The sequence below is a fragment of the Crocodylus siamensis genome, chromosome 3 (genome assembly GCF_052110815.1).
Source record: "Crocodylus siamensis isolate JL-2025a chromosome 3, ASM5211081v1, whole genome shotgun sequence".
NCBI classification, from domain to species: Eukaryota; Metazoa; Chordata; order Crocodylia; family Crocodylidae; genus Crocodylus; species Crocodylus siamensis.
This window is the reverse complement of record NC_143397.1, coordinates 3567280-3594906: the sequence shown is the minus strand read 5'-3', so window position 1 is coordinate 3594906 and position 27627 is coordinate 3567280. Positions and strand designations below refer to the sequence as shown.

Here is a 27627-nt window from a genome sequence, read left to right as displayed (position 1 = left end):
ATAGTATTGCTTTGTTTGCATGTACAGGCAAGACTCTAAGCAAGGATACAGAGCCATTATCAAGTAATCCATTCTACCCAGTCAGCCGTAATGAGCAGACAGTGGCCAACACAGAAAGCACTGTATTAGCTGAACCCAAAGTGGATATCTGCATTTGAATGGCACTGAATTTGTGCATTCATTAACTGCATGAGGATTTGGGGGGTATGAAAAGGGCTATAGAATTGCAAGTTAATGTTGTGGGTCCAGGGCCTGGCTTTCACGTGCAGGCATCTGAGGTGCACTCACACAGGCCTCAGCATAGGCACATGCAATTGCCTCGGATCTGCGCACGTAACCAGTGTCCTCGCTGATCTCGTGGGGGACCTGATGCTTGGACACTTGACAACTTGACTCTAAAATACATGCTAAACGTTGCATCCCAGCACATGTCTTGGCAGAAGTTTTTTCAAAGGTTGAGCGTTAGGGTTGAATTTTGAATGCCAGCTTGTACCCGTGGGTCAGCAACAAGGAAAACCTCCTTTGGAAACACAGCTCCTGCCTGATCAGCAGTCTAACCCAGTATCCTAGCTCTCAGTGCTACATGCTTCATCGGAAGGTGTACAAGCCCTTGTAGTACATAAGTCTGGAATAATCTGTTCCAAGCAAATGTTTGTTTCCCCTTTCAGTCCTATGCGCCGAACTGGAAGGGTTCTGATTTCTATTTTATTTTTGGATGTTTAACATGTTCCTGAGTCCTTTTAAGTTACTGGCTGCAGTGATACCTTGCGGCAATGAGTTTCACCCGCTAATAACAAGTTACACATAAGAAATATCCGTTTGATAGTTTTACCTTCCACTGTCCCTTTGTTCACATCTTATGAGACAGCCTGAGTGAATCAAGCTGCAGAACAATCAATCCAAGCAACACAAAGGACCTGTAAAAACATTTCCCAGGCAAAGTGAAAAGTGGCATCCAAGTCTGAGTGAGGGATGAGTGAGGGAATAATCCTTTTGATGCTGCTGAACAATAAATTGATGTGATTTACTGGAACCTGTCTTCTGCCAGCGTTTATACCCCTGATGCGCTTCACAGGACGCTTCATGCTGACATGATGCCAAAGGAGAAAGTAAAGGACACATCAGTGTACATCTGTGGATGCTATAAGGGAACTAAAACCCTGCTAATTCCCTTGAACAAGGGTCAAGATTAAGTATAATGAATGATAATGAGAGGGGAAGTATAGAGGGGAAGTGGAGGATCCCCTTCCTCAAAAATGAGTGTATCATGTCCTACACCTGTTTATGTACAAGCAGTGCACATTCATTGAGCCCTATGCATAGCTGCAGGAGGTCAAAGATAAGGACTGAGGCTCCTAGTCAAGGAATAGGAAATGTAGTGCCCTAGAACAGGTCAGGAGATCCAGTTTTTCACTTATAAGCAAAATCAAAGCCTGCTAGGATTTGCTTTTTCACCATTATGATTGGCTTGGAGGAAAAATGTGCTTGTGGGATTAGTGGCGCTAGACCCTGAAGGAAGGCTCAGGGCAGTGGCTCCTGGCAAGGCACTTGGGTTCATTTTCATTGCCTCTAGGTCTCTGCAGATTAAATGTGAACCCTTGGAAAACCTAAGCAGTGTGCATCTAAAGCAGCAGCACAGTCTGCTCTGCTTGCCACAGCTTTGTGCCACATTGTGATGGTTCTCCAAGTGTTCAAAAACTTTTTTAACTTTCCTATCAAAACCTTTAGGCTATTTAGACAATTCACTAAAGGATGCATTATTCCCAGTGGGAGTTTCTTATTGGAGGGCATCGTTGTCGGCTGCATTATTTCAGAGTTAATCTATTTGATATTCAACATGGTCAAAAAGAGGAGTGATGGTCCCATCCTTCCACTCGATCAGGATCTCCCCATGCCTCAAGGAAGGGGAGCAAGAGGCTGGAACCTTGTACTGCCGTGTGCCTGCTGGCCCCAAACATGAAGATCGCTCTTTTGAGTCAGCTGAACTGCTGTCCTCTGGGTAGTGTTTCAACGCGTTGACGATCTTCTTCTTCCTATCAAATCAGAAACAATGGGGCCACGTGTCAGTTCTGTCACCAAGAATTGTATTCATTTCTCAGGTAGACAGTGCACTTCCCCAGAGATTAATTCATCACAGCTGTCTGACGTCTCTACGGCATTGCCAACCCACCCCCCTGGCCCAACAATTCACCCGAACTTGTCAACCAGCCATAATACCCAACCCTTGCTTTGCCTCCTGGTGAGAGGCAAGCTCATCTCTGGAAGCTGTTCAAGGTCAATCTTCCTAGATGGCCTACCACAGCGGTGCATTCAGTCCTCCCCAGAGCACTGCAGGTGTAGTACAGGAAGCCCCCTACCCCACACTGCTGCACCCCAATCTGGAGGCTGGACTCGACGATCTCGTGAGGTCCCTTCCAGCCCCTAGTGTCTATGAAATCCTGATGCCACTGCTCAGAATTAGACAACACAACAGGAGGGACAAGTGATGGGTGTGATTGAGAAGGGCCCTGTATGTGTATCCTGTTCCTGACTTACTGGACTCGGTCTGCCCATTGCGTGTCTCCTGTTTTTCTCACATGCCCCTACAGCAAGAAGCAGCAGGCAGGCTGGAGGTGAATTAGCAGTACAGTTTGGGAGAGCGTGGCTACTAGCATGCTAATGCCGGCATGGCCTTCAGGCCTTTACATCATGCAGCTATGAAAAAAACGATGCAAGGGATAAGTAGGCTCTTGGTCCAACTCACTTGTTGTAATGGACGTTCAGCATCAGTATAATTAGTCCCAGTATAAAAGCTAAGGGGCTGAGGACCAGCATGGCTGTCTTCCAGTTGGTGCCTGAAACAGCAACAAATCATGCAATCGGGCAGGTTTTCCATGCTTCTTTCCTTTGCTGTGCAATTGTTTTTCAAGAGACGTACCTTGATTTTAGCTTTGTCGTCTAAAAGGGGTGTAGAGCCGGGGGAGAGGAATTCACTACTTGGGGATGGTCTGCTTGGAAACCCTCCTGGAGGCTTTCCCACCTTGTTCGGGGTAATGAATAAGCCTAATTCCCAGATGTGGGGCCCCTTGTTCTGGACACAGGGTTGGAGGGAAGGGGGAAATTGCTGTTGGGTACCAGTGGGCTCCCAGGGTGGACGGCATTCAGCACTCCCCCATTGACTCCCAGGCTCATGATCGTAAAAAGGGTTCTCTTCCTTGGGCCCCAGCCTTGTCCTTCGCTCACTGGTCGCTTGCACGTACCTCCTTGACGAGGCCCAGCTGATTTCCCTCGGTGGCTGTGTTGCTTCCCTCTGTGCCCCTCTATGAGGGAAGGAGCAGAGATATTCAACTTAGTGGCCTGTGCTGTGGAAGGGGAAGGAACGTCATACTTTACTCTGACCTGACATCATGCGGCTGCAGTTAAATTACAAGGGACTTTGGTGGGAAGAGCAAGAGGGCCCTGGGTGGCAATTCAGTGCCCAGCCACAGAGCCTATGCACCTCTAGCACTGACTGCAGCATCGCTGGGGAAAACATCTCACTGCGGCATCAAAAAGCTACACCGTGCAAGGATGAGCCCCACAACACAGAGGCCCCATCACACTAAAGCCAGTGGGAGCTAAGACACCTAAAAGCATGTGGGGCTCATACCTAAGGGACCCTGCTGTGCCATTGCCCCGTGTCACCCCACAAGCGCTACCTGTGCTGTCCTACCCAATGCGGTCAGGAGGAAAGGGGGCTATACTCACCATCCTTCATTTTTAAATTCATCGGTTTGCTCTCCAGTGGAGAGACTGTGCTGTTCAGGTTATTGGCCAGACTCGGGGTAGCAGACTTCAGAGGAAAAGCCGTCGAGGGGACACGGATCTTTGGTGAAGAACTGATGGTTTTAGCTTGGAAAGGAAAAAAAACCAACCAGGGTACATTAGAGTTATGGCTTATTCACTGTACAGAGCAGAAGCAAGCTCGTGGTCAGGGCACCATTTGGTCTATGGTGTTAGATGCCAGGTGAACCCCATACAGGGTGCTGAAGAGCACAGAGCGGGCCCCGGGTCAGTCAGAGCTGTGATGTACACCCACTGCCAGTATGTTAGATGAATGCACATGGCCAAACTAACGTTAAACCAGTGACACAGGTTATTCGCAACACTGAGAAGCAAAGTAAACACAGCTTTGTCCGATACTTAATCAGCCGGTGATGAAGTACTTGAGAGATCTACGCACCAAAGGCTAAGAAGACTTATTTCGGCAGAACTAGGGGGACACGACTAGTGCACTGACCTCCGCACTGCAGCGGCGGGCCCTTCGAGAAAGCAGCAGTCCGAGAGCTCCAGATGTGCTCCCTCTGGAACTGCTAGCGGAGGAAGGCGAGGTGCCCGGTCTTCAACAGGGTGTAACCACTCGCTGTGGGGGCTCACGTGTAAAACTGGCCTCATGGGGAATTTATGCCATGTATAACCAGGAAGGAAGCTGCTATGCCAACCAACGCAAGGGATTAAAGGAGATCTGCCCCAGAGAAGTGATGCCCTCAGTGTGGAATGGAGGTGCCCTGAGTGTTCAAGAAAGGGGCCCATTTATTAAGCACCTCAACTTAAGAGATAAAGAAGCCTTAATATCAGGAACTGGGCTGTAGCCATTAAACAGTTTTCTGTAGGGGAAGATGGAAATCCCAGTGCTTATGCTGGGAAAATGTATTACAAAGCACAAGACTTTTCTTGAGCTGAGGGGGGAGTGGGAGCCGCTGGCTGCAATCTCCAAACGTTTAGTTCTGTAGCAACGTTCGTAAAGGAAAAGTTCTCATCATGGACCCATCTCCCAGTTTATCCCCCAGGAGGGTGGAAAGGAAGAAGGGAGCTGATTGTATGGTAAATATGCCAGTTATCTGCCAAGGACGTTGTTGCTCTTGGCTAGCAAAAGACCCGTGGAGCACTACCCATGCCTGACTTCTCTTGCTGAGAGTTATTTTGGATTTAGACATTGGCCCCAGTGATAGCAGCCAGGACTAAGAGAGTGCCAGAGTCCCAGCTCCCATTGCAAGGTGTGAGGTGCCCTCTCTGCATTTGGTCAGGTGCTAATCAGGCCAACACTTCACCTCTGCCCTGGCGGACAACAGGCTGTTTGCCTGGTCCATGTCCCACACCAACAATAGATCAAACGGAGCTGCTGAATTTCCTTGGGCGTTTACAGGACACGGAAGGAGAAGCATCTTAAAGGTGTCAGAAAGGGACTTAGACCCGCTGCCTAAGTCACTTATGCCTTAAATGGGAAGAAACGGGCCCCTGGCACTGGGATTCACAGCACCTAGACCAGTGAACAGGAGGTGGCATGCCAGGGATCAGGCCTCACTCCTGGACTTGGGGAGCAATTGAGGTGTCTTTTTAAGACAGGGATTCACAGCCCAAACCCGTTTGTATAATGTGACTGGTGCTGTCTTCTCTTTTAAGATGCTGTACTGGTGCACAATAGCCTACCGGTTAGAGCACTTGCCCAGCAAGTGGGAGATGTGGGGGTGGTAGGTGTGCCATGACCTCTCTACTGGATTAGGTCCTTCAGGGGACTTGGGGCACTTTGCTTGTTAATACAAGCAAGCACCTAAAATGCTCAGTTTAGCTCAGTTAAGCAGGTTGCACTTCTGCGCACAAGCAGCCGCTGAACGTCAGGGGTGCCTATATACATGCAGAGAGGCTGCTCTGATGCACTGTAGTTACAGCGCATTGGAGCAGACTCGATTAATCAAGTCTTCTGGAGTGTGGTAATTACCATGCTCCAACAGACTCCAGCATCACGTGCATCAGCGTCCCCGTGCTGGAAAATGCACACTACATTGGATGCGCTTTAGTTAAGGTGTGCCTGCTGCCATTTATCCCATGATGCCCCGAGCACTTTAATTAAAGCCCCCCCCACCCCCGAACGTGTTTATATGCCCCAGTTGCCTAGGTCAGTTTTCACCCCAAAACTTGAGGAGTCTGGAGTGTTTTAGGCCATGATGTGACTTAGGCAGGGTCCCTATGAATTGCTCTTTTGGACTTGTGAATCTCAGCCTTAAACATCAAAGTACTGTGTATGCTTCTATTTTAGGGCACCCCATTACAGTATAAAAAATGCCCCCTTCTTTTTAGAGAGGAGGAAACAGGCACCAGGATTTTAAGTAACTTGCCCAGGAGTGTAGGGGAGCTGAATCCAGATAAGAAACCAGCTGCTCCTGACTCAAGCTCCTGCTCTCCTACTACACTGGGATATTCCTCGGACCTTGCAGAGCTGGCTCTGGACTCCAGCATAGCTTCTCCATAGAAATAAATAATGCTGCCTGTTACATGAACAGCATTGCTTGGCTCTGCAGCTTAGAACCAGGGACAGAGCTATGAGCCCAGGGCCAGGAAATGATGCTTTGTTTAAAGAGGTCTTCAAAACCGTGACCATGTGGAAGCTAAAGTACCAAGAGGATGGAAGGCCAGTAAAGACAGCCTCCAAAATTATTAATTGGAGAGCTTATGATTGTAAAACAAATCTGATTTTTTTTTCAATGGGCCCAACTCATGATGTGGGAACTCTTGGGGCACTGTTGAAACAAGCAAGCACCCACTAAAATCAACTGCTTTTCAGTGGTTGCCTTACAGTGACATTACAGGTCAGGATGGCGTCTTCTGATGACAATAAGGATTATATCTACACAGGGATGACAGCAGCTCCTCCCACCTGCTCCTGCTCTTCGCTCTCTAAACCTGAAAGTGAGGTGGCGAGGCTGCTCTGTCATGACATTAACTTGGGTCACGTCTACATGTGCATTAATGCGCTTTAACTACTTGCACCTAAATTTGATACCTGCATTTGTAGGTATCAAATTTAGGCATGATTAGCTTAATTTCACCATTTTTAATGTGCCTTAAGGGCGCGCACTTGTAGACACATGCCCATAATGTGCTTTAAATGAGGCTAATGTGCATTAACGCATCTTGTGTAGACATGCCCCCTTTCTACACATACCCTCACCCCCCAATTATTCATAAGACCTCAGTCTATGGTCTATTTGACAGCAGCTGCAGGCAACCCTGAAGTGGCCTCTCTGATGTCTTTCTGGGCATTAGAGCAGGAATAGGTGGGCAGGGTATATTCCAGTGTCTCCGCTGGGAGACGCTGATCCCACAGTGAATACCTCCCTGAAATGAGCTAGATCAGCAGATGACAAGAATGATGCTAGGCTTGGGAAGAGGGCACTGCTTGGGGCTGTGGAGAAGGGGAGAGCGCTCTTTCTCCAGTCTGCTGCTCAAAAACTGAAAGAAGGGTCCTTTTTAAACACTGTTCCTCAGTCACACTGTGCCCACCATCCCTCCTGAAACTGGTGGTAGCAGAGAGTGCTAATCGTGTGTCCCGAGAGGAGTGGTCCCCAACCCGTGGCTCATGGGCAACCTGCTGCTCTTGAGAACCGTCAGTGTTGCTTACAGCCACAGGAAACAAGATGTTAAAGCGGGGGTAGCCAGTCTGCAGCATGCATGCCACAAGTGGCACGAGCTGCTGCTGTGCATGGCACGTGAGCTCCAGGGACTCAGGGAAGGATGGTCGGAGTGAAGACCTGGGGCTCCCCACTGGCTGCCTGGAGCAGGAGGCTGCTCCAAGAGAAGGTGTCAGGTGCTATCACCAAGAGCCAGGTTAACATTTCTCTGGCTGCTGCCAAATTTGGGGCTCTGACTCCTTGTTCAGCGTGCAAAATTATGGGAGTTACAGGGCCAGGCAAGGGTTAACATGGCTCTTGGCAGTGACAGCAGCATCCTGTCCCACTACACTCTGCATAGGTGGAGGGGATGCTTGAGCCCCCCTGCCTCCATTTTGACACTCTGGACACATCTACACAGGATGCTAAAAGTGCAGTAGTCTAATTTTATTCCGCATTAGCGCGTCACAGTGAAAACCATGTTAATGTTCTACTGTGCATTAGCGTCACTTAAAACATGTGCAGTGATGCTACTGTGCAGTAGCACCGATTACAGCACATAAACTCAGTACCTGTTATAACTTGTACCTGTAATAACAGGTACTAACTTAATGTGCCGTAATTACGGTGCATGTAGATACGCCCTCTAGAGTGCAAACTATCAGGTGTGCGGGGAGACAGGGATCAGAGATCACTGGGGGAGGGAGTGGGCTTAGCTCATGGCTGACCAAGTTGTGTTAAAAGAAGGTGAACAGAAAGCGATGCTTCCTGCAGCATGTTAGGAGCTCTGTGCTGTGTAGCTCAGCTGCACAGTACCGCGCACAGAAGCTGGGGAGTCCTGCTCTACAGCTACTCAGCATCTTGCAGGATCGGAGCCAGAGTGACTTTGTGTTAGAGCAATTTCACATGAGTTGTTAGATGGATGCAAGGTGACAGACCCTAGGGGCTGAAAGGGTTTCTGATGCCAGCTCCATCTCTTACTTTCGTGAGGCCACAGCAGCCCGTTGGCAGCGCTCTGTATCGGGTCAGCCAGCCCAGGAACCGCCATCAGGCCAACGGCACAGATGGGTTCATCCGTCAGGGTCTTCCACTTGCTGAACTTGTCCTTCTCTCTTGACACAAAGACCTTGTGACTTCCTGGCTTTGTATTGAGGTGCAAGCCCAGACCTTGCAAGGTCAAGTGACCCTTCTTGCTGCAAGCCCAGGCCTGACGCTTCCTGTCCCCACACGGCTCCAGCCTGGCCAGCGCAAAGTCCTGCAGCTTGTGGACAGTCAGGCATTGTTTGGTTTTAAGGCTGACAATGGACTTGGTGCTGGGGTCCCAGCTCCACTGCTGCTGCTGAGAGTGGAGCTTGCAATCAGCCAGGCCAATCCCGGTGCTCTCGCGGTGGGTGATGTGAATGCATTTTTCCAGCTGGATGTTCTTTATGTGGAAGCTTTGCCCCTCCGATACTGCAGCGCAATTAAAGCACAGTTTAGTAGCACATAAGTACAGGGCAACTCACGTGCCCAGAGCATCAGCAATAAGTTAGGACCTAGGGAAAGCAAGACTCTGAATCAACTTCTGCGTTTTTATACCAGGGTATGAAAAGAAACAACTGCCCGTACACTTTCAATTTCCCAGGACTATGTTGTGCAGAGGAAGGCACAGTGCAACAATACTCAGGAGCAAGCTGAGAAAGAAATAATATCAGAACCGATCTGTAGAGCTCATAGAGACAGCCAACATTTTTGAGGACCATTTTTAAAAAACATTTTAGAAATGGATATATTTTTTAAAATGTCCGTGAAATACAACCCAGGATGACATTTTAACCAGACAGAGAGCCAATCAGAAACGCAGCTCCCTCCAAATTCTGTTTTTCTTCCTTCCACTGAAATTAAATCTGTCCCACGACACGTTTCATCGGGTTTCCAAAAAACCTTAACAAGCTCGACCCACCTGTCACCACTCCATCAGCTGTACTACTCCGATACAGTGTCAGGCGGCCTCATCCTGACACATGGCATGCCCACTCTGCATCTGCTACTTTCAGATGGGAAGAGATCCTGCAAGGCAAAGCCTGCTGGGGGATGTGGAGGGCCACACCCGAACAGCTACGCCGCTGGTTTGGGAGGTAGCATGTGTGGCATGCCCCATGGCAGCACTGCCTGGCTCTATAACCGAGTGGTACACACAGTCACATGCCCCTCGTGTTTACCTTGGGTCCCCGTGCTGTGCTCTGTGGCTGCAGGGAACATGATGGCAACAATAGCAGGACTGAAAACAATTAGTTAAGGTGACACACATTCAACTAACCTGATATTCGCTGCATCTAACGGTATTCTATATTCCCCGATGTCAGAGCTCCACTTCTGGGGTCTCCCAGGGTAAATATAAAAGCTAACTCTGTGCCACTTACTGGTGGTCTGTAGCAGTGGCTTGTGCTCTGCCCATGACTGCTGCCCAAATAGGAACACTGTTAGTTTTAAGGGAAGGATGACTTCTGTATTGATTATGGCTTTCAACAAGCAACATGAACTCCAGGACTTGGGGTGAGCTATGAGCTAACCAGCTTAAAGGACCACATCCTTAGTCTTTTCAAAACCAACCTTAACTGTGACTCATGAGTTTCTTGCAAATGCCATTAAACAGACATCTCTAATATATGCCTGTCTTCTGCTATGTAATGTATAGCACGTCCCTACAGAATGATGGTTGCAGGCAGACATTGCATTTATCCCAAGACAAAACTTTCTGTGCCAGGACAAAGTGCACAAGTACGCATATCCATGTCTGTTGTCTCAGGATAAGGTCTAAAAAGGTTTCCTGAATGTGTAGCGACAGTTTATCCTGAGATACTGCAAAATGCATCTGTCCAGTTATCTTGGGATTGCATAGTTGAATCAACAGCAGAAAAATGGCACTGCATTCAGCCATTCACTAAGCTCTGATTAGGAGGGTGATGCGAGTACACTCTAATCCCAAGTTATTTTTGTTTCAGGATAAACACAGGCACAACTTGTCCAGGGATAAATGCAGTATCTATTCCTATGAGAGATGATTTGGGCTGGAAGAGAGAGATGGAAAGAAATATCTCAAATTCTCACCCTATTTCGGAGAAGTTATTTAAAAAAAAATCTTTGTCTTAAAAGAGCCAATGGATTTTCCCTTATTGGGGTACATTTTTCTCTTGTGCCCCTGTGAGATAAACCCTCAAAGTCTGGCCTTGTACAATGTTAAAGGTGAAAAGTGGGGAGATTGAAAACCAGCCTTGGACTGGAAGCCTGCTAATGATCTCAGCACAGGTTTCTGCCGAATTTCCCCCCTTGGAGCAAAAACAATGCGTTTTATTGGCACAAGGTCACTATCTCAATATGTGAAGGAATAGGATGACAATGAGAGCAGAGCTCAGAGCAAAACAGGGCATGTGGAAAACAAAGATTAAAAAGCTCTGATGCTTTCTTGGGGGAAATTCCAGCCTCCTGTTAGATTTTGTTCCTCATGTTAACTACTTGTTTGTGAACTCAGACGAAAACTAGGGACTTTCTAGCGATGCACAGCTGGGGGGAGAGTTCACTTTACAGGTCCTAAAACAGTGGTTCTCCACCTGTTTAGGCTCCAGGCACCCCTTGTTAGGCTCCGGGCACCCCCCAGAAAATGCCAGGTCTGAGCTTTCACTCAGTTTTTGACTACAGAAAAATACCAGAGCAATTCTTCTGCTGCAAAGCATTCAGAAAGACCCCTGTGTGTCAGAATGGCTTTAATACTGTGCATTCCCATTTGAAATCCTGAGGTTTATCTTGTGAATTGCATGGAAGTGTTTCCATACCCAAGGGTACTAACATTGTGTGGCACCCCGCAGCACCCTTAAAAAGATCTCAAGGCACCCCAGGCACCCTAGTTGAGAATCACTGTTCTAAAATACCATTTCATTTAAGTGTTAGATAATTAAGTACTGCGTGGGGTGAAGGAGGCTAGCTTGACAAGGCTGGGGGGGAGCAGACTGTGTATCTGTGCAATGGGCTCAGTATGGGCAGCAGCAGCCGGGCTCCTCAAGGGGCACTTCTACCCTTACAAATGTCCTTCAGCCCGAACACGGGGTGATCGCCTCCAGGTTAGAGAGCCGTCTGGTTTCCATGGCCCTTTCATGGCCCTTGACTATTCTGCTAGACCCGGTTAAGCTGCAGCATTTCCATTCTGCAGGAAATTCATTTGTTTCAAAAGAAAAGTCTTCATCCTAAATTGGGATGAACCCTAGAGAAACTGAAATTTCTCATGAAAAAGGATATTTTAAAATATTTTTGTGAAAAATAGGAATGTTTCAGTTCAGTTTTTCTAAAATAAAATGCAGCAGCCAGCAGCACCTGACTCTCGGCAATGGTCCCAACTGGTTCTGGCTCCTACAATGTCCCCTAGAGTCAGGGTGATCTGGGGGGGTCCCTCGTAGAGCAGCAAACCTGGACCCCGAAACCTAGACTACGAGAGTCCCAGCTAGAACTGAGGCCCCGGGGCTGCCAGACCCACAGGGCTGTGGCAGGGAGCTTGGAAGTCTGGAAGTCCCAGTTTTGCAGCTTCCTACCAGGAAGCCAGGCAGGTTTCCATCAAAAGCTTCTCCAAATTGAGATGTTTCTGTGCATCACCTTGTTTGTTGATGATTTGGCATTTTCTGATGGAAACACATTTCACTGGAAGATCCCTGAGTAGCCCCATTCTCTCCTAGTTGGTATGTGGGTATCGTCCCACTGAAAATCAAGCTGGACACCCTATCAGCCCCTCCACTGAAACAACCACCACCCCTTACCGACTTGGCAGGGCTCCATGTCAGCACTCAACGGGCAAAGGCCTCTACACGGCTTTTCCACTCCCCTGAGTCACCCAGTTCCCAACCCAGGGCAGATTTTTAAAGCAACCATCTGGGGATATTTCACGAATCTCAGGACCAGGTCCTGTCCTACCAGGTAGGTGCCTAAGTGTGATCCTATTCCACCTCCTCAAATCTAAAAAAACATGCATGAGCCTAACTTTGTAACACCTTGCATGTCTACATGAGACACTTCACTGCAGAGTAGACTAATCTGGTGCACAGTAAAGCATCACTATGTAACTGTGCACAGGAGCTCCTGTGCAGTGGATTAGTCTACTTCGTGGTTTTCTGTTACCTGTAAATACAGGTAGTAGATTTACCATGCAGTAGCTACTGCACAGTAGCGCATGGTTACATACCTGTCTAGGGGTGAGAGAACAATCCCCTCCTCCTGGACCTGCCTGATCATGAAGCCTGGGTGGGGACAATGTCCCCTTGCCCCTACAGCAGGCAGCTCCTGGCCCTGGCTCAGCAATTGGAGATGGGGCTGGGGCATTGCTCCCTGCCCATGGCAGCAGGCAGCTCCTGGCCCCAGCTCTGTGATTATCCACACCAAGATCGGAGCCTGCCCTGGCATCAGGCATCTGCCAGGGGCCAGGAGCCATTTCCCAGTCCCCGTTCTGATCGCAGAGCCAGGGCTGGGAGCTGCCTGCTGCCAAGGACAGAGTACATTGCCCTGGCTTGGTTTCATGATCAGAACAAGGGCTGGGCAGGTTGGACAACTCCCTCTGTATGCCCCTGGAGCCCAGGCCTGACACCAGTACCCCATCCCAGCCTGGGGCTGGTACCCAGGGCAGCCTAGAGCTCACCCTAGCTGCCACATAATAACAGAGCATTGCAGGAGTTTCCCTGCACAGAACTGTCCTGCTGGCAGCAAATTTGCTCCCGATGGGTGCACATGTAGAAATGCACTCAAGAAAAGTTTACTGTGTGATATTTTACTGCTCAGTAATCTTTCTGAGCACTAATTGCACATGTAGGTGCACCCACTGTCATCTTAATCTTAAGGCTGAATCACAGAAAGCAGTGAGCAGAAGAAAGACTCTTCCACCATTTATATAACTGTTCTTCAGGGACTCAAGGAGGGTGGAAATGGATTGCACTTTGGCAGAGCAGAATCTGGCCCTAAGTTTCTATCCCTAAACCTAAACCTTTCTTTTATAAAAGGAATCCTATTAACTGAGAATATATGTACGAGAGTTCAGGATTTGGGCCCCTTGTCAACAATGCACAGAGATCAGAAATTTGGGAGGAAAACAGTGAGAATAACAAGACTTTGATCAATGGTTATAATATAATCAGAACATCAGTGGTTATAATATAATCAGAACATCAAACACATCACAGTTCCCTCCACAACATTTAAAAGACAGGATACGGGTGGAAATTTCTGTTAATCAGAAAGAGAAACGCTGCCAAGAATGTGTCATTAGGGGAGACTTTCATTCCCAAAATAGAGGTTTGAAGGACAAAGACTGCCAATAATGGCAGAAGTTAGACATTATCACAAGTGATGGCTGACAGATTTCTATATCCCAAGACCTGGTACAGTTTAGAAATGGTTTGGGTAACCTTACCTTTAAAAATAACCTGCAATTGAGTGATCACAAGTCGATTCAATCTGAATCAAGTGGCACAATAAGCAAAACAGGCCACTAAGCAAATGAAGAGGGAAGAAGGGAGCTAGTTAATGAAGTCGACTGAGCTAAAGATTTTGGGAATTTCTGAGTCAAAGATGCAAAATCTGTCTGGAATTGTATCCCAAACAAGGGAGGTGGTGGTGGAGGGGAATGGGGTGAAACAGGTGGGGAAGGACACTAGACCTAACTGGAGGTGTCAAGGAGTGTTGCTAGGATGACCAGGGGAATGGACAGCTGATTTTACAAGAGGAGACATGCCTTGTATAGGGGACAGTGCTATTGTCTATAAATGCACCAGGGAGTAACCTCTAGAGAAGAAAAAGAAATATTGAAGGTGTAAGACAACATTGAGACAAGAATACATGGCAATAACCTGTGCATGAATTAATTAAGGCTGGAAATTAGTAGGTGGCTTATAATCATCAGAGCAGGGAGGGTCTGCAACAGCCTCTCAATATGAGTAGGGGAGGCCAGAAACCGAATGAATAATGAGATGGATCTTGATAAACTGATGAACAACGTGCTTCATTCTGGTGGCCTGTGGTAGCAAAGGTCCAGACTTGGTGACCCAGGGGATCCCTGATGGCCTTATGTCCTGTGTGGCTAAGTAGAAGGAAAATATCTAAGTGGATTTGCAGGGAAGATGACATGAGTCCATCATCCCTTCTTCGACCCTACAAAATGGTCAAATGGAGTTGGAGAGATACAGGAAGGAGGATGGATAGATTTGACTTCATTTCCTGGAAGTGGGCCTCAGCCTCAAACATTGCAACACACCTGTCCATGCTTTCCCAAATCCAGGCAGAGGCATGTAGCCGCAGAGCGTTTCTAAAGGAAGCTCCAGCAGGCGGCTGATTAAACACAAAAGCCTTTTCATGTCTGAGCACAATACAAATTCTTGGAAATGCTAATCGAAAGTGAAGTGAGCACTGCCGTTTCCCATGGGGCACTGTACCCAGGTGGATCTGTGGCTATTACTTTCATAGCTCCTCTAAGGTTAAATTCTCCCTGGTTCAAGGTGTAGTATCAGGAATTCAGACTCAGATGCAAAAAGGCATCTAGTCATGGTGACACCATGCATTGTCTTGCCTATGATTTGGGTATTTGACCTGAAGAGCAATTCAGGAAAAGGGGCTATGTGTCTCACATCTCCTTACCCTTAATGGACTGGCTGACGCCAACATCCTAAGGGATAACCAGCATGGGTTTGTTGCGGGTAGGTCTTGCTTGACCAATCTCATTTCCTTCTACGACCAGGTGACCCATCACCTGGACAAGGGAGAAGAGATTGATGGGAAACTGGCTCCATGGTCAGACCCAGAGGGTAGTAATAGATGGCAGTCACTCATCGTGGTGTCCTGTGACCAGTGGGGTCTCCCAAGGCTCTGTCTGTGGACCCATATCGTTCAACATCTTCATTAATGATGTGGACATTGGAGTCAGGAGCAGACTGGCCAAGTTCACCGATGACACCAAACTTTGGGGCAAAGCGTCCACGCCAGAAGACAGGCGGCTGATCCAGGCTGACCTGGACAGGCTCAGGAAATGGGCGGACAAGAACCTGATGGTGTTTAACACCAAAAAATGCAAGGTTCTCCACCTTGGGAGGAAAAACCTGCAGCATCCTTATAGGCTCGGCAGTGCTACGTTGGATAGCAGTACGGAAGATAGAGACTTGGGGTTATCACTGACCACAGGATGAACACGAGCCTGCAATGCGATGCTGCGGCTAGTTAGGTGACCAAAACGCTGGCTTGCATCCATAGATGCTTCTTGAGCAAATCCCAGGACGTCATTCTCGGCCTTGGTGAGGCCGCAGCTGGAGTACTGCATCCAGTTTTGGGCTCCACAATTCAAAAAGGATGTGGAGAAGCTTGAGAGAGTCCAGAGGAGAGCCACGCGCATGATCAGAGGTCAGGAAAACAGACCTTACGACGACAGGCTGAGAGCCAGGGGGCTCTTTAGCCTGGAAAAGCGCAGGCTCAGGGGGGATCTGGTGGCCACCTATAAGTTTATCAGGGGTGACCACCAGGATCTGGGGGAACGTCTGCTCACCAGAGCGCCCCAAGGGATGACGAGGTCGAACGGTCACAAACTCCTGCAAGACCGTTTCAGGCTGGACATAAGGAAGAATTTCTTTACTGTGCGAGCCCCCGAGGTCTGGAACAGTCTGCCAGCGGGGGTGGTTCAAGCACTTACACTGAACACCTTCAAGAGCAAATTGGATGCTTATCTTGCTGGAATCCTTTGACCCCAGCTGACTTCCTGCCCTTTGGGCGGGGGGCTGGACTCGATGATCTCCCGAGGTCCCTTCCAGCCCTAATGTCTATGAAATCTATGACAGCTAACAAACAGAGAATGCAGTGGGTGGGTGTGTGTCTGGGATCCAATCCATCTCCCAGATTTGGCAGCATTTATGCATTTCTCAGAAGCCTTGAGTGAGCCGTATCTGACAACGTTTGGTTCACAATCTAATGCCTCTGCCTCATCTTCATTGTCCAAGGCCTTGGTGGGGAAGAGGAGAAGAAAAACCCACCCAGCTTTTGTCTGATAGGTTTAGTCATTCAAAACCATGGAAGACCTGGGTTCTAGGCCATTCTCTACCCAAAGTTTGAATGCACTGCCCCCTCTTTCCAGAAAAGGGCCCTAGCCACTGAATTATACACCGGGCTGGCCTTGACTAAGGGCACCCTTCCTTTTCCTGTGCAGGCTGGCCCACTAGTCAGCCAAAAGTGCAATAGCCACGGGGCCAGAGACAGCAAATGCAGGTCTAAGAAAGAGGTCTGGTCTGGGAGCTGAGTCCCAGTATTTGTACTATTTTGGATACAGGCTTCAGATCTCTGTGTCACGATTAATCCAAGGGCTGGACTGCCCAGGCTGTTTCGGTGCTTCCAGCCTTCTGCAGCATTTGGGAAAGGACTAAGAGGCTGCTGGCCTTCCTGCAGGCTTATGACAGCAGCATGGGAGAGATGGCGAAGTCACGTCTGAATGGAGAAGCATGTTTAAATGTATAGATGTGCATGTGCTAAAGTGCGGCAGTGGGAACGGTGTCTTGGAGCCTCAGATGCAACAGCAACAAAGGAAGGAAAACCCGATTTGCTGCCCAACGCCTTTTGTTTAAAAGTTATTCAGACCGTTCCCAAAATTATTTACTGTGTTGTGGATTTCACATGTGGTCTGTTTGCATGAACATTTCTTTGTTGTAGTCAGAAATGTCATCTTACCAGGGATTTATATTCGCTGAAGTTGAACCGTGTGGGATGCTTTCTTTAAATATCAAACCCTTGCTGGCACTTCAACAAAGAATTAAGCCAGCAGTTTTTGCTCGCCACTCCACTGCTATCTGTCACACCACTTCCGTCAGGCTCAGGACCCCGAATGCCAGCGTGAACAATTGAATTGCTTTGTGGTCAGGACCCTACTCAGAATTGCTGCTACCCCACTTCCAGAGAATCACTGACTCAGGTTGAGTCTGTGATCTGCCAATGCCGCCAGTTCGTTCCTAGCACAGCTACAGCCCAACAGTCAGTTCCTAGTCTGTATGTGTGCTTCAGATTATTCTCCCCCAGGTTAGCTGCTTTATTCTGTTGTTTCTTGCCCAGCTTTCAAATCTATCAAGATCCTTCGAGGTCTACCCCTGTCCTTCAAAGCGTTTGCACTTCTTCCCAGTGTTGACGGCTGTAATACCCAAAAGCTTGCCTGTATGGTCCAAATCAACCATATACTTAGCCCAATAAAAGATATCACCCACAAAGATTCCAGCTTCCCAGTTTCATGTCATCTGCAAACTCGATCAGGAAGCTCTCCATTTGGACAGCCGAATCATTCGTACAAACACGCTGAATAGCGCCAAGCCCAAGTTTGGAGCCGCACTTGAAACCTCCTGCTATCCTGACATGGATCCATTTATAATTACCTTTCACTTGCAGTTGCTAAGCCAATTATCTGTCCACCCTGTTATACTTTTATCTAGCCCACATTTCTCCAGTTTATTGCCAACGGCTCCAAGATCTTTTCTTCCAGTTTTTTCAGCAGCCAGGGATGAAATTCATCAGGTGCTGATGACTTAATTAGTTTACACTAATCAAAAGCTCTCTGACCCACGCTTTAGTTATCAGCCTTTCCCCATCTTTGTCTATACTGGCTGCTTCTCTGGATCTTTTCTTCATAGTAGCCTACCAGGCTATCCCTTCATTTTCCATCTGTGCAGATGATTACAAATGTCCATCTACATTTCTGATGCGGTTTGCCACTGTCCATGGTTGATCTGGAGGATTCATGATTAGGCCTTGGTTCTTGCCTCTGAGGTCTGGATCACTTCCGTGCCTGCTCAAGGGGGCTTCTGGACTGCAGGCAGCATCTATGGAGAGTTTTGAGAGCTTCATAGATAGGGAAGTCTGGGTTCATTATCTTTTAGTCATAGGTATTGCTCTTTTTGGAGGGAGGGAGGGTGGTCAGACATGGGCTTCATTGATAAGAAAGTCTGGGTTCCTTATCTCTCAGTCATATTCCAGCATGATGGCTCTTGTTTCTGGAGGGAGGGTGGTAAGATATGCATGAGGATGGGGAGCCAGATGGTCTGTATTTATATCCATGCCTTTGGGATGACCAGGTGTGTATGTGTGCTGTCTGCCCACACTGGAAGGCCATATTCAGCTCCTAAAAGCTGAGAGTCAAGGGGATCATTTGCAAATATGAGCATCCGCTTCCCAGCCAGTCCTGACACCTGCATGGATTAAGTTGTCCTTAGCCTTTCTCTTGGCAGCAGTCTTCATCAGAGATGAAGCTATACAGTCCAAGCTATTTTGGGACATTATCCAGCCTGAGTCCACTACTACAGAAGACAGTCAGATGCTTCTTCATCTGGTGGTTGAAATCGTTATAACTTCTAGCAGACTCCTCCCTTCTTTTCAGATTTTCTCTCGAGATGTGTTCCTCTTAGGGGCAAGTTCTCAGATGTCGAGCGCATATTCATCCACATCCGTGACTGGTTCAGTGTCATGTCGCTGGCATGCATATCAAAGAGGGACAATGCCATGGGAGCTGATGGCTGCTTTGTTTTCCAGCAGAGGTATGTGACACTCACAGCTGGTGAGCAGAGGAGTCCTGACCATACTACACCACACCATGTTCAACACTTTCAGAGGCAAACTCACCCATCCGACCAGCCACGTGTTGCAGACAGTTCCAGGAAAGCCACTGCTGTGCTGAACCCATGTGGGCAGGTGGCTTTGATACAGGTCGTCGGTGAGGTTACATGATCTTCGGTGCTTCTTTCTAGTCTGAACCCAGATTGCCCATGAGGGGTGCAGTCCTCCAGGAGGAGTGTGATTTTCTGTGACGACATCCTTGCCACAAGCACACAGTCTACATCACACATTGCAGCTGATAGTGGAGGGTTTCTTGAGACTGTTCGGGGTGGCGATGCTCTTTGCGTGTTGCCATATCGTGGACATTTGGCCAGAGACGTGGTAAACTGTGGAAAAACAGGGCTTAAAGAGGCATCCAGGAGGTCATCTAGTCCAATCCCCTGCTCAAGGCAAGATCATTCCTGTCTAAATCATCTCAGACAAGTGTTTGTCTCACCTGCTCTTCCAAGGATGGCTACTCCCCAGCCCCGCCGGGTTGCCTGTTCCAATTCTTAACTGCCACCAGATTTAGAAAGTTCTTCCTTATATCCACCCTAAAATGTCCCTCGCTGCAATTTAAGACTGTTACTTCTTGTTCTGTCCCCAATACTCAATCACCATCCTCAACTGCCTTTCAGGGTTTTGATGACTGTTATCAAATCCCACCTCAGTCTTCTCTTTGTCGGGCTAAATTATCCCAGTTCTTCCCAATCTTTTCATCTAAGTCAAGTTTCCTAGACCTCTAGTCATGTTTGTTGCTCCCTGCTGGATTCCTTCCAGTTTGTCTGTATCTTTTTTCGGAAGCTCGGTGCCCCAACCTGGGCACGGGACTCCAGGTGAAGCCTCACCAGTGCCGAACAGAGCAGGAAAATCACTTCCCTTTGCTTGAGAGCAGCGTTCTTATTAATGTTCGGTTTTGCAACAAAAGCACACGGTTGACTCCTATGTTCATTTATATTCTGCTGTACTGTCCAGGTCCTTTTTTTGCAGTATTGGGGCCTAGTGAGTCATTTCTAACCTGTTGTGTCCATGCGATTGTTACATCCTAAATGGTTCGATGTCATTCTGAGTGCTAATCCGGTCCTCCAAAGGGTCCACCAAGCTTCAAGCACGAAGAGGCATGCCAGCTAGTTGCAGGCCTACAGACTTGAATTTGTCTCAAATTCTGAAAACACACTATTGGGGCTTCAGAGTTGTTGGCTGTAGCCACGTTGGTCTAAGGACATAGGCAGACACAGTTCTTTGGGTAGATGTGATATCTTTTATTAGGCCAGCTAAATAGTTGGAAAAAATTGTTCTTTGCAAGCTTTCAAGCACAAACACCTTTCTTCAGGCAGAGGGAGAGTTTGTCGGGGCTTGTAGCCCTGCCGCATTTGGCTTCTGCCCATCACTTTTGTCTGCTAGCATTCAGCAATTGCAGTGGTCCAGCTGCAATGCTTGGTTTATACCTTGCCCTGTATTGCTTGAGGGGTCTCACTGTCTGCCAGCTGGCAAAGAGTGTAGGCATCTCTATTTAGGGCAATGTTCCTCTGTGCAGCCATTTTAGGAAGCAACCTGTTGTTGTTGGTCATGGTTTCATAGTGCTTAGGGTCGGAAGGGACCTAAACAGATCATCAGGTCCGACTCCCTGCCCCGGGCAGGAACGAGTGGTCATACTTTGCAATTTGCTTTGCCTACCACTTCTGCATCGTTCCCGCCAGCTTTCTCCCAAGTCCAACAGGGCTTTGGCATCAACATGATTTACATGCAATATCATCATTACACATTGCATTGCCTTAGGACTCCCTACCTTGTAACACCCATTTAAACCCCACTACCGCCATGGAGTTTCTCCAGAAGATAGAATCATAAAATCAGAGAATGACAGACAATGAGGGTGGGAAGGGAGCTCAGGAGGTCACATCTAGTCCAACCCCTGCTCCAAGCAGGACCAGCTCCAGCTACATCATCCCAGCCAAGGCTTTGTCTACCTGGGTCTTAAATACTGCCAAGGATGGAGATTGCGCCACCTCTCTGCGTAACCTGGTCCAGTGCTTCATCACTCTCCTCGTGAGAGAGTTCTCCCTAATATCCAACCTCAACTTCCCTTGCTGCAGCTTGAGCCCATTGCTCCTTGTCCCATCATCTGCCCCCACTGGGAACAGCCCAGCTCCCTCCTCTTTGCACCCCCCTGCAGGTTCATACACCATCACAGACTGGAGTCTTCTAATCTTAAGACCCAGAGAGCTCCACTCCTACCTCTCTCGCGGGGAGGGGAATTTCCAGTGAATCACACTGTGCCAAATGCTTTTCTTTTGTAATTCTATTGATTTCATGCCAGCGGAAAAAGTGGCCCACTGAGATCTGTAAATCAAAAGCAGTCCTCTTCCTGCAGCCTGGGAGGAATATTAAGACTCTGGTGGGACGGGAGGACACAGTGAGATGGCACTGGGCAGGCCAGTCGATTTGGGTCAGGTTCTCTGTGTCTAGACTGGTGTGAAACTGGTTGAACCCCCCCATTTTAGCTGGTAAATAAACCTTCTTCAAGATGACCTGCTTTGCTCCTTAGACCATTGCTGTGTGTGAAACAGTACTTCCCAAGCACTCAAGGGGCTTGGAACTGTATAATTTCTTGGGCTGGATCACGCCTCACGTGCTGATATTCAGAATAACCTACGGTGCCCACTCGCTGTTTCTGATCCAAACCAGCACTGGAAGAGTTCATAAAAGAATAAAATCAGCCTCAGACCCACCTCCTCAGAACTAAAACCGAACAATTTTTTTGACCTGATAAAGGATTTCCCTTTTCCCTTTTATTTTTGCTGCTACCTCTGGGGCTCTAGGTTTCCCCTGGGACTCCAGAAGGAAGCACTGAAACATCAGGAGTATTTGCACAGGATTTCTGTCTCCACAGCTGCTGGAATGACTGCAGCCAAGACCTCACAAGAGAAACCCTCATCCTGATATTTTCAGGGCAGCGCCAGACATCACTGAGCTTTAGGCAGGTTGTGTCCATAGCAGAGCGCTGCGCAGGCAGCGGTGGCTGGCCAGCTTTTTGCTTGGCATGCACTGCAACTTTGGGTTTTCATGGACTCTTGTCTGCTGGCTGAGCTTGCTGACTCCACAGTCACTTCACTCTGCAGCCTGGGGTGGGGGAGATACACACACTGTGCTCTCCCCCAGAACTTCCCTTCTCGTGTTTTACTTGCACCTAAAAGCAGGGCCCATACAAACTAACCAGATGCAAGCTATAAAGCTCTCCCATGAGTGCTCTCCTGTCTACCACCCAGGCAGGATTCAGCGTATGACTTTCTGCAGCCACAGCAGCTCTCAGACCTCTTGGAGTAATGGATCACTGTGAAATAGCAGGTTTTTTTCCCACACTTGTGATGAAAGTGTGGTAAAGCCCAGTGCTTATCTATGGATCTCCTACCATGGCCTTGCAGGTCATGTAAGGTCCATGGACCACTATACAGAAGCCAAAGAGAAGTGCAGTAGTACTGGGGGTGTACTGCTTTTAAAATCGATAGCAGGCAAGAATAGGAAGTTTAGGAAAAGCTCCCCCATGAAACGGACAGAGAGGCATCTGAGGGTCAAGTGGTTGCTCTTTATTCGAATGAAGCTCTTTGGTCTGACTGCTATGGGATAACAGGTATCTAGCAGGAGCGAGCCCCTCACTGCTGCCTGTCTGCCACTGGGATTAGGGCATCCCATTGACTCTCTGCAAATGTCTATAGCAGGATAGTGGTTGTCCAGGCAGTGATAAAAGGGCACCAGCTGTGTTGTTGCTAGCCCTCCAGAGCTCATATTCACTGAGGAAGAGAGAGTGCATGAACCCTCTTGTGTGAAAATCCAGGCTGGGGCTGCACAGAGCAAAAGGCGTCACAGCTCTTGCAAGGCACAAAGCAGAGAGAGGCTCATCCATCGTATCCCAGAGTCCCTCTGCTCAGCTGGAGTTGCCCTTGCTAATACTTACCCCACAAATCTTAGCTGCCTGCCCACAAGCAGAGTGGTCCCTGCCCACTTCAGAGTGGTCCCTGTTCAGATGGTAGGAGACAGGACACCCTCTGAGCTCCTCCAAGCTCATGGGCAGGATAAATGGGACTGGCTCATCGCGGCACACCGCCTATGTAGTCGGTCTGAATTTTAAGAGTCCGTGAAAATGCCCCTCCTGAGTGAGGAGAGCGGGAGCCCGGCAGAATCCAGCAACCGGGCATCTTCCACGAGAGTCCTGACTGCATTACATCGTGTCTTTCTGGTAAACCTCCCCAGATGGGGAAAACGAGGCACAGGGAAATTAAGTGTCTTGGCTGAGTTCAGAGGCAGGCTTAAAACACAGGTGTCTGGATTGCCAAATCCCCTTTCTCTTGCTACAGGACCGGACCACCTCTCAAACACCCAGCGCAGATGCTACCCCATTGGAAACACTCCCTGTCCCCGCTGAACTCCTTCCACATGTGTTTCCAGCTGGAAATAATTATCCTCTGCAGTTTGGTGCATCTGTTTGTAAAGTCATTATATAGAGATGCACCTGCAGAAAAAAAACACCCTTGTCTGGCTAGTAGATTTAGAGCTTTGCAATAGCAAAGTGGATTTGGGGCTGTTGCTTTCTTTGTCTGTTCAGCTCAGGGGTGAATGGCTTTCTTTTTCTAGCTGTCATAAAGGAGAAGAAAAGCCCGTACAACTTACCCTGTAGCCAAGGCAGGAGGCAGATACAACTCAGGCTCAGCTTGAAAAGCTCCATTGTCTCTCAGCAGCCGGGGGAAAAAGGAGCCTCTGCAAAGAAGAACCAGGAGAGGAGCGTGGGAGCCAGGTGGTTTCAGTCACTTGCTCTTTCATTCAAATTAACTGGAAAAGGAAGGGAAAAAAATCTCTCTTGGGCGAAGCAAGCAAAGAGTCCACACTTCTTGTTCTAGCAGCAAGGAGCCAGCTCCCAGGTGCACTCCCACTCCACTCCGGCTTCGTGGGAAATCCTGTCACTTCCCAGAGGGTGATTCCTTATCCTACAGGCACCCGGAGTTGCTCAATCCTCTGGGGAATAAACCAGAAGCGGGGGAAAGCAGCAGCGATGCAATGAAAAGCTGCTGTGATCAGCTCCTTGCAGCAGCTACCATTGCTCAGTGGCAATGAGGGGAGCAAGCTAAAGATGCCAGGCTGCGGGGAGACAGGGACATGCCTGAGCCGGAGAGGAGCAAGAGCTGGGAGGCTGCTGGAGCCGATTTCCTGGGACACAGCTTTTGGTGCCTCGGTCGGTGCTGTGTCCTGAAGTTACTGTGGTCCCAGCTCTGATCGTTCAGCGCAGTCTTGCTTTTTCTTTAGAGAGCTGTGCTCATGTGGACCAATCGGAGCGGATTTTTAAAAACCCTGCAACTCAGCACTTCTGAGAAGTGGCTGCTGAGTTCAACATGTGGAGCCAGGGCAGATGCCGCGTCCTTTGGGCTAAAGGTCTTTGTGGAGGGAGCAGAGCTCTGCTGTAGGTAGGATGGGCCAGGATGAGTCCAAGCCACGGGAAGTCTGCGGCACCTGCCTCTACCCTGCCACAGATGTTGCGTGTAGCCTTGGGTATGGCACTGTCTCTGAGCCATAGTCCGCTGTCTAGAACAAGGAGATAATAGCATGCTCCTACCTCTAACAGACACACTGAGCTCGTCTGCATGTGTCCCTTTTAAGCAGGATTAGCCTAAAATCGCCATTTTTAAGGCGCATTAAGGGCGTGTGTCCACACATGTGCCTTTAATACACCTTAAAAATGGTGATTTTAGGATAATCCTGCCTAAATTTGATAGCAAGTGCCAATTTAAGCTGCCATAGTTAAATTGCATTAGCCCACATGTGGATGCTTAATACACATTAATGTGGTGTGCACCAATGAATGCATGAGGCGTTAATGTGCATTAGCACGGCAATGCATGCGCTAATGCAATTTAGCTATGTCAGCCTAGATTTAATGTGCCTTAATGTGCACATGTAGACACACACCTAAATCACTTTAATGTACCTTAAATAAAGGTGCACTAAGTTTCATAGTTTCATAGTAGGTCAGGTCGGAAGGGACCTGAGCAGATCATTGAGTCCGACCCCCTGCCATGGCAGGAAAGAGTACTGGGGTCAAACGACCGCAGCAAGGTGTTCATCCAGCCTCCTCTTAAAGCCCCCCAGGGTAGGAGCCAGCACCACTTCCCTTGGAAGCTGGTTCCAGCTCCTAGCCGCCCTGACTGTGAAGTCGCGCCTCCTGATATCTAACCTAAACCTACCCTCTGCCAGCTTGTGACCGTTATTCCTGGTCACTCCTGGTGGTGCTCGGGGGAACAGGAGCTCCCCCAGTGCCTGCTGATCCCCCCTCACTAGTTTGTAACAGGCCACTAGACCCCCCTCAGCCTTCTCTTGTGGAGGCCGAACAGGTTCATGTCCCGTCGCCTCTCCTCGTAGGGCCTGCCCTGCTGCCCCCGATCATGCGAGTGGCCTCCTCTGGACCCTTTCCATGCTGTCCACATCCCTCCTGAAGTGCGGCGCCCAGACCTGGACGCAGTCCTCCAGCTGCGGCCTGACCAGTGCCGCATAGAGGGGGAGGATTGCCTCCTTGGACCTGCTCGAGATGCATCTGTGGATGCAGGACAAGGTGCGGTTGGCCTTCCTGACTGCGTCCCCACACTGCCGGACCATGTTCATCTTGGCATCAATGATGACTCCAAGATCCTTTTCTGCCTCCGTGCTGATGAGTTCCCCAGCCTGTAGGTATGGTGCTGGTTCTTCCTCCCCAGGTGCAGCACCTTGCACTTGTCAGTGTTGAATCCCATCCTATTCTCGTCCGCCCACCCCTGTAACCTGTCTAGGTCTGATTGCAGCCTATTCCTCACTTCTAGCATGCCCACGTCCCCCCACATCTTAGTGTCATCAGCAGATTTGAACAGGGGGCTTGTTACCCCCTTGTCCAAGTCACTGATGAAGATGTTGAACAGCGTGGGACTGAGGACCGAGCCCTGGGGACCCCACTGCCCACGTCCCTCCAGGTCGAACATGCCCCGTCCACCACCGCTCTCTGGGTGCGGCCCTCCAGCCAGTTGGTGACACATCTGACTGTGGGGGTGTCGACACCACAGCCCCCAGTTTCTTAGTGAGAACGGGGTGAGAGATGGTGCCGAAGGCCTCCAAAAGTCCAGAAAGACTACATCCGCCACAACACCTGCATCCAGGGAATTGGTGACCTGGCTGTAGAAGGCCACCAAGTTGGTCTGACGGGACCTGCCACTAAAGTTTATACTTGCGTAACTACAGTGTAGATACGTTCACTGGAGCTGGTTAAGGACTCTGATACCTCAGCAATGGGGAACTAGAGAAGGAACATAGCTGGAGAGGTGCTTCCAGTTTTGGACAGGGCTGTATGCATTATCCGATCCACCTCCCCCACCAGGGTCCTTCTTATTTGGGGCTTTTTTCATAATTCCTTGGATAAATGCACCTTGGAACGGCCACACTGCTGTAAGATCAATGTCCAGCAGCCGGCCCTTGACAATACCTGCTGTTGCCCTTGCAGACCTGCTGCACCTCTGCTCCTGTGTTCAGGAATCACTCAGAACCAAGCAGCTGGATCAGAGTGTGCCTGATTCCTGCTGATCAGTGCTGCGTAACAGCAGCTGCCGCACAACACAGTGACCAGTGCCAAATGGCTCGAGCCAGAGCCTGCTAAAGGTACAGTTCCCCACAATCCTGACTCTGAATGCACCCTCTTGGGTGCCAAGCCTTGTGCTTTTACTTCTCCCTGGGGTGGAGTTCCACCATCCTCCAATTTTCGGAAAAAGCCCCAGGCCACCATACCCAATGCGTCTACTCCGGATGGGTTGGTAGCTGCAGTGCTTCCCAATTTTCAATCTGATAGTCATACAGGAAACAGCTGGATCATCAGAGGTCCCCTCACATTATTCAGCATCACGTGCCACAGAGCAGCTGCAGTGCACAGCTGGTGTGCTGGAGGAAGTATGTCACAGCTTGCTCATCTACATCCAGTTGGCTAATAAGAGGCCCAACAGTGGAAGAGCCAGCGACTTTGCCAGTAAGAATCATGTGAGGGTTCCCAGAAATGGAGCAGCAGGGGGTAGTACAGGACAAAACAGATGTTTTGGCTGAGCTGCATGCACATTGCCCAAGGGTACGTCATGATCTGAACACGATGGCAACGCGATCCGCAGCTCGGGGGTAGTCGTCGGAGCGGAGGTGCTTTTGGAGCAGAACGGCAGAACAAGAGAGAGAAACTAGCAAGAGAGGGCACTTGCAGAGCCAAGCACACACAATCTTGGCAACCTCTGCTGTGTACAAATCACAACAATATTTTAAAAACCATGAGACTTTCAAAAGACAAACAGCTTTTTTGGTTGTTTTTGTTTGCTCTCCAATAAAATACTGCTTTCTCTTTTAAGCAGTCTTTTATTTGCGAGCAAATAAAAAGCAGTCTTTTACTTGAGCGCCAGGAAGGTTGCAGCCTTCACCGTTTCTGCTTTTTTCTGTCTTAAAAAAGAGCTGACTCTGCATTTCATGTGCTGTGGACAGGTTAATAATATAAAAGGCCTCCTTATTCCTAGAATGAAACCAAATTACTAGAACGATTTACCAGAAGTCATTAACCGTGGCT

General features: G+C 48.9%; 1 protein-coding gene across 2 annotated transcripts; it reads right to left on the bottom strand.

Moving 5' to 3' along the window:
- Positions 1-50: 50 nt before the first annotated feature.
- On the bottom strand, positions 51-24269 carry LOC149867927 (uncharacterized). 2 transcript variants are annotated; one of them, XM_090037578.1, is made up of 6 exons: positions 23691-24269; positions 8388-8858; positions 3727-3870; positions 3240-3341; positions 2744-2834; positions 51-2033 (listed from the first exon to the last, which is right to left on the bottom strand). In XM_090037578.1, exons 1-6 carry the CDS (start codon positions 23743-23745, stop codon positions 1817-1819), a joined length of 1080 nt encoding a protein of 359 aa, XP_089893704.1. In that variant the 5' UTR covers positions 23746-24269; the 3' UTR covers positions 51-1816. The 2 variants fall into 2 exon arrangements, with proteins under 2 accessions (XP_089893704.1, XP_089893705.1); XM_090037579.1 differs by having other exon boundaries at positions 3240-3299.
- Between the last annotated feature and the right edge of the window lie 3358 nt (positions 24270-27627).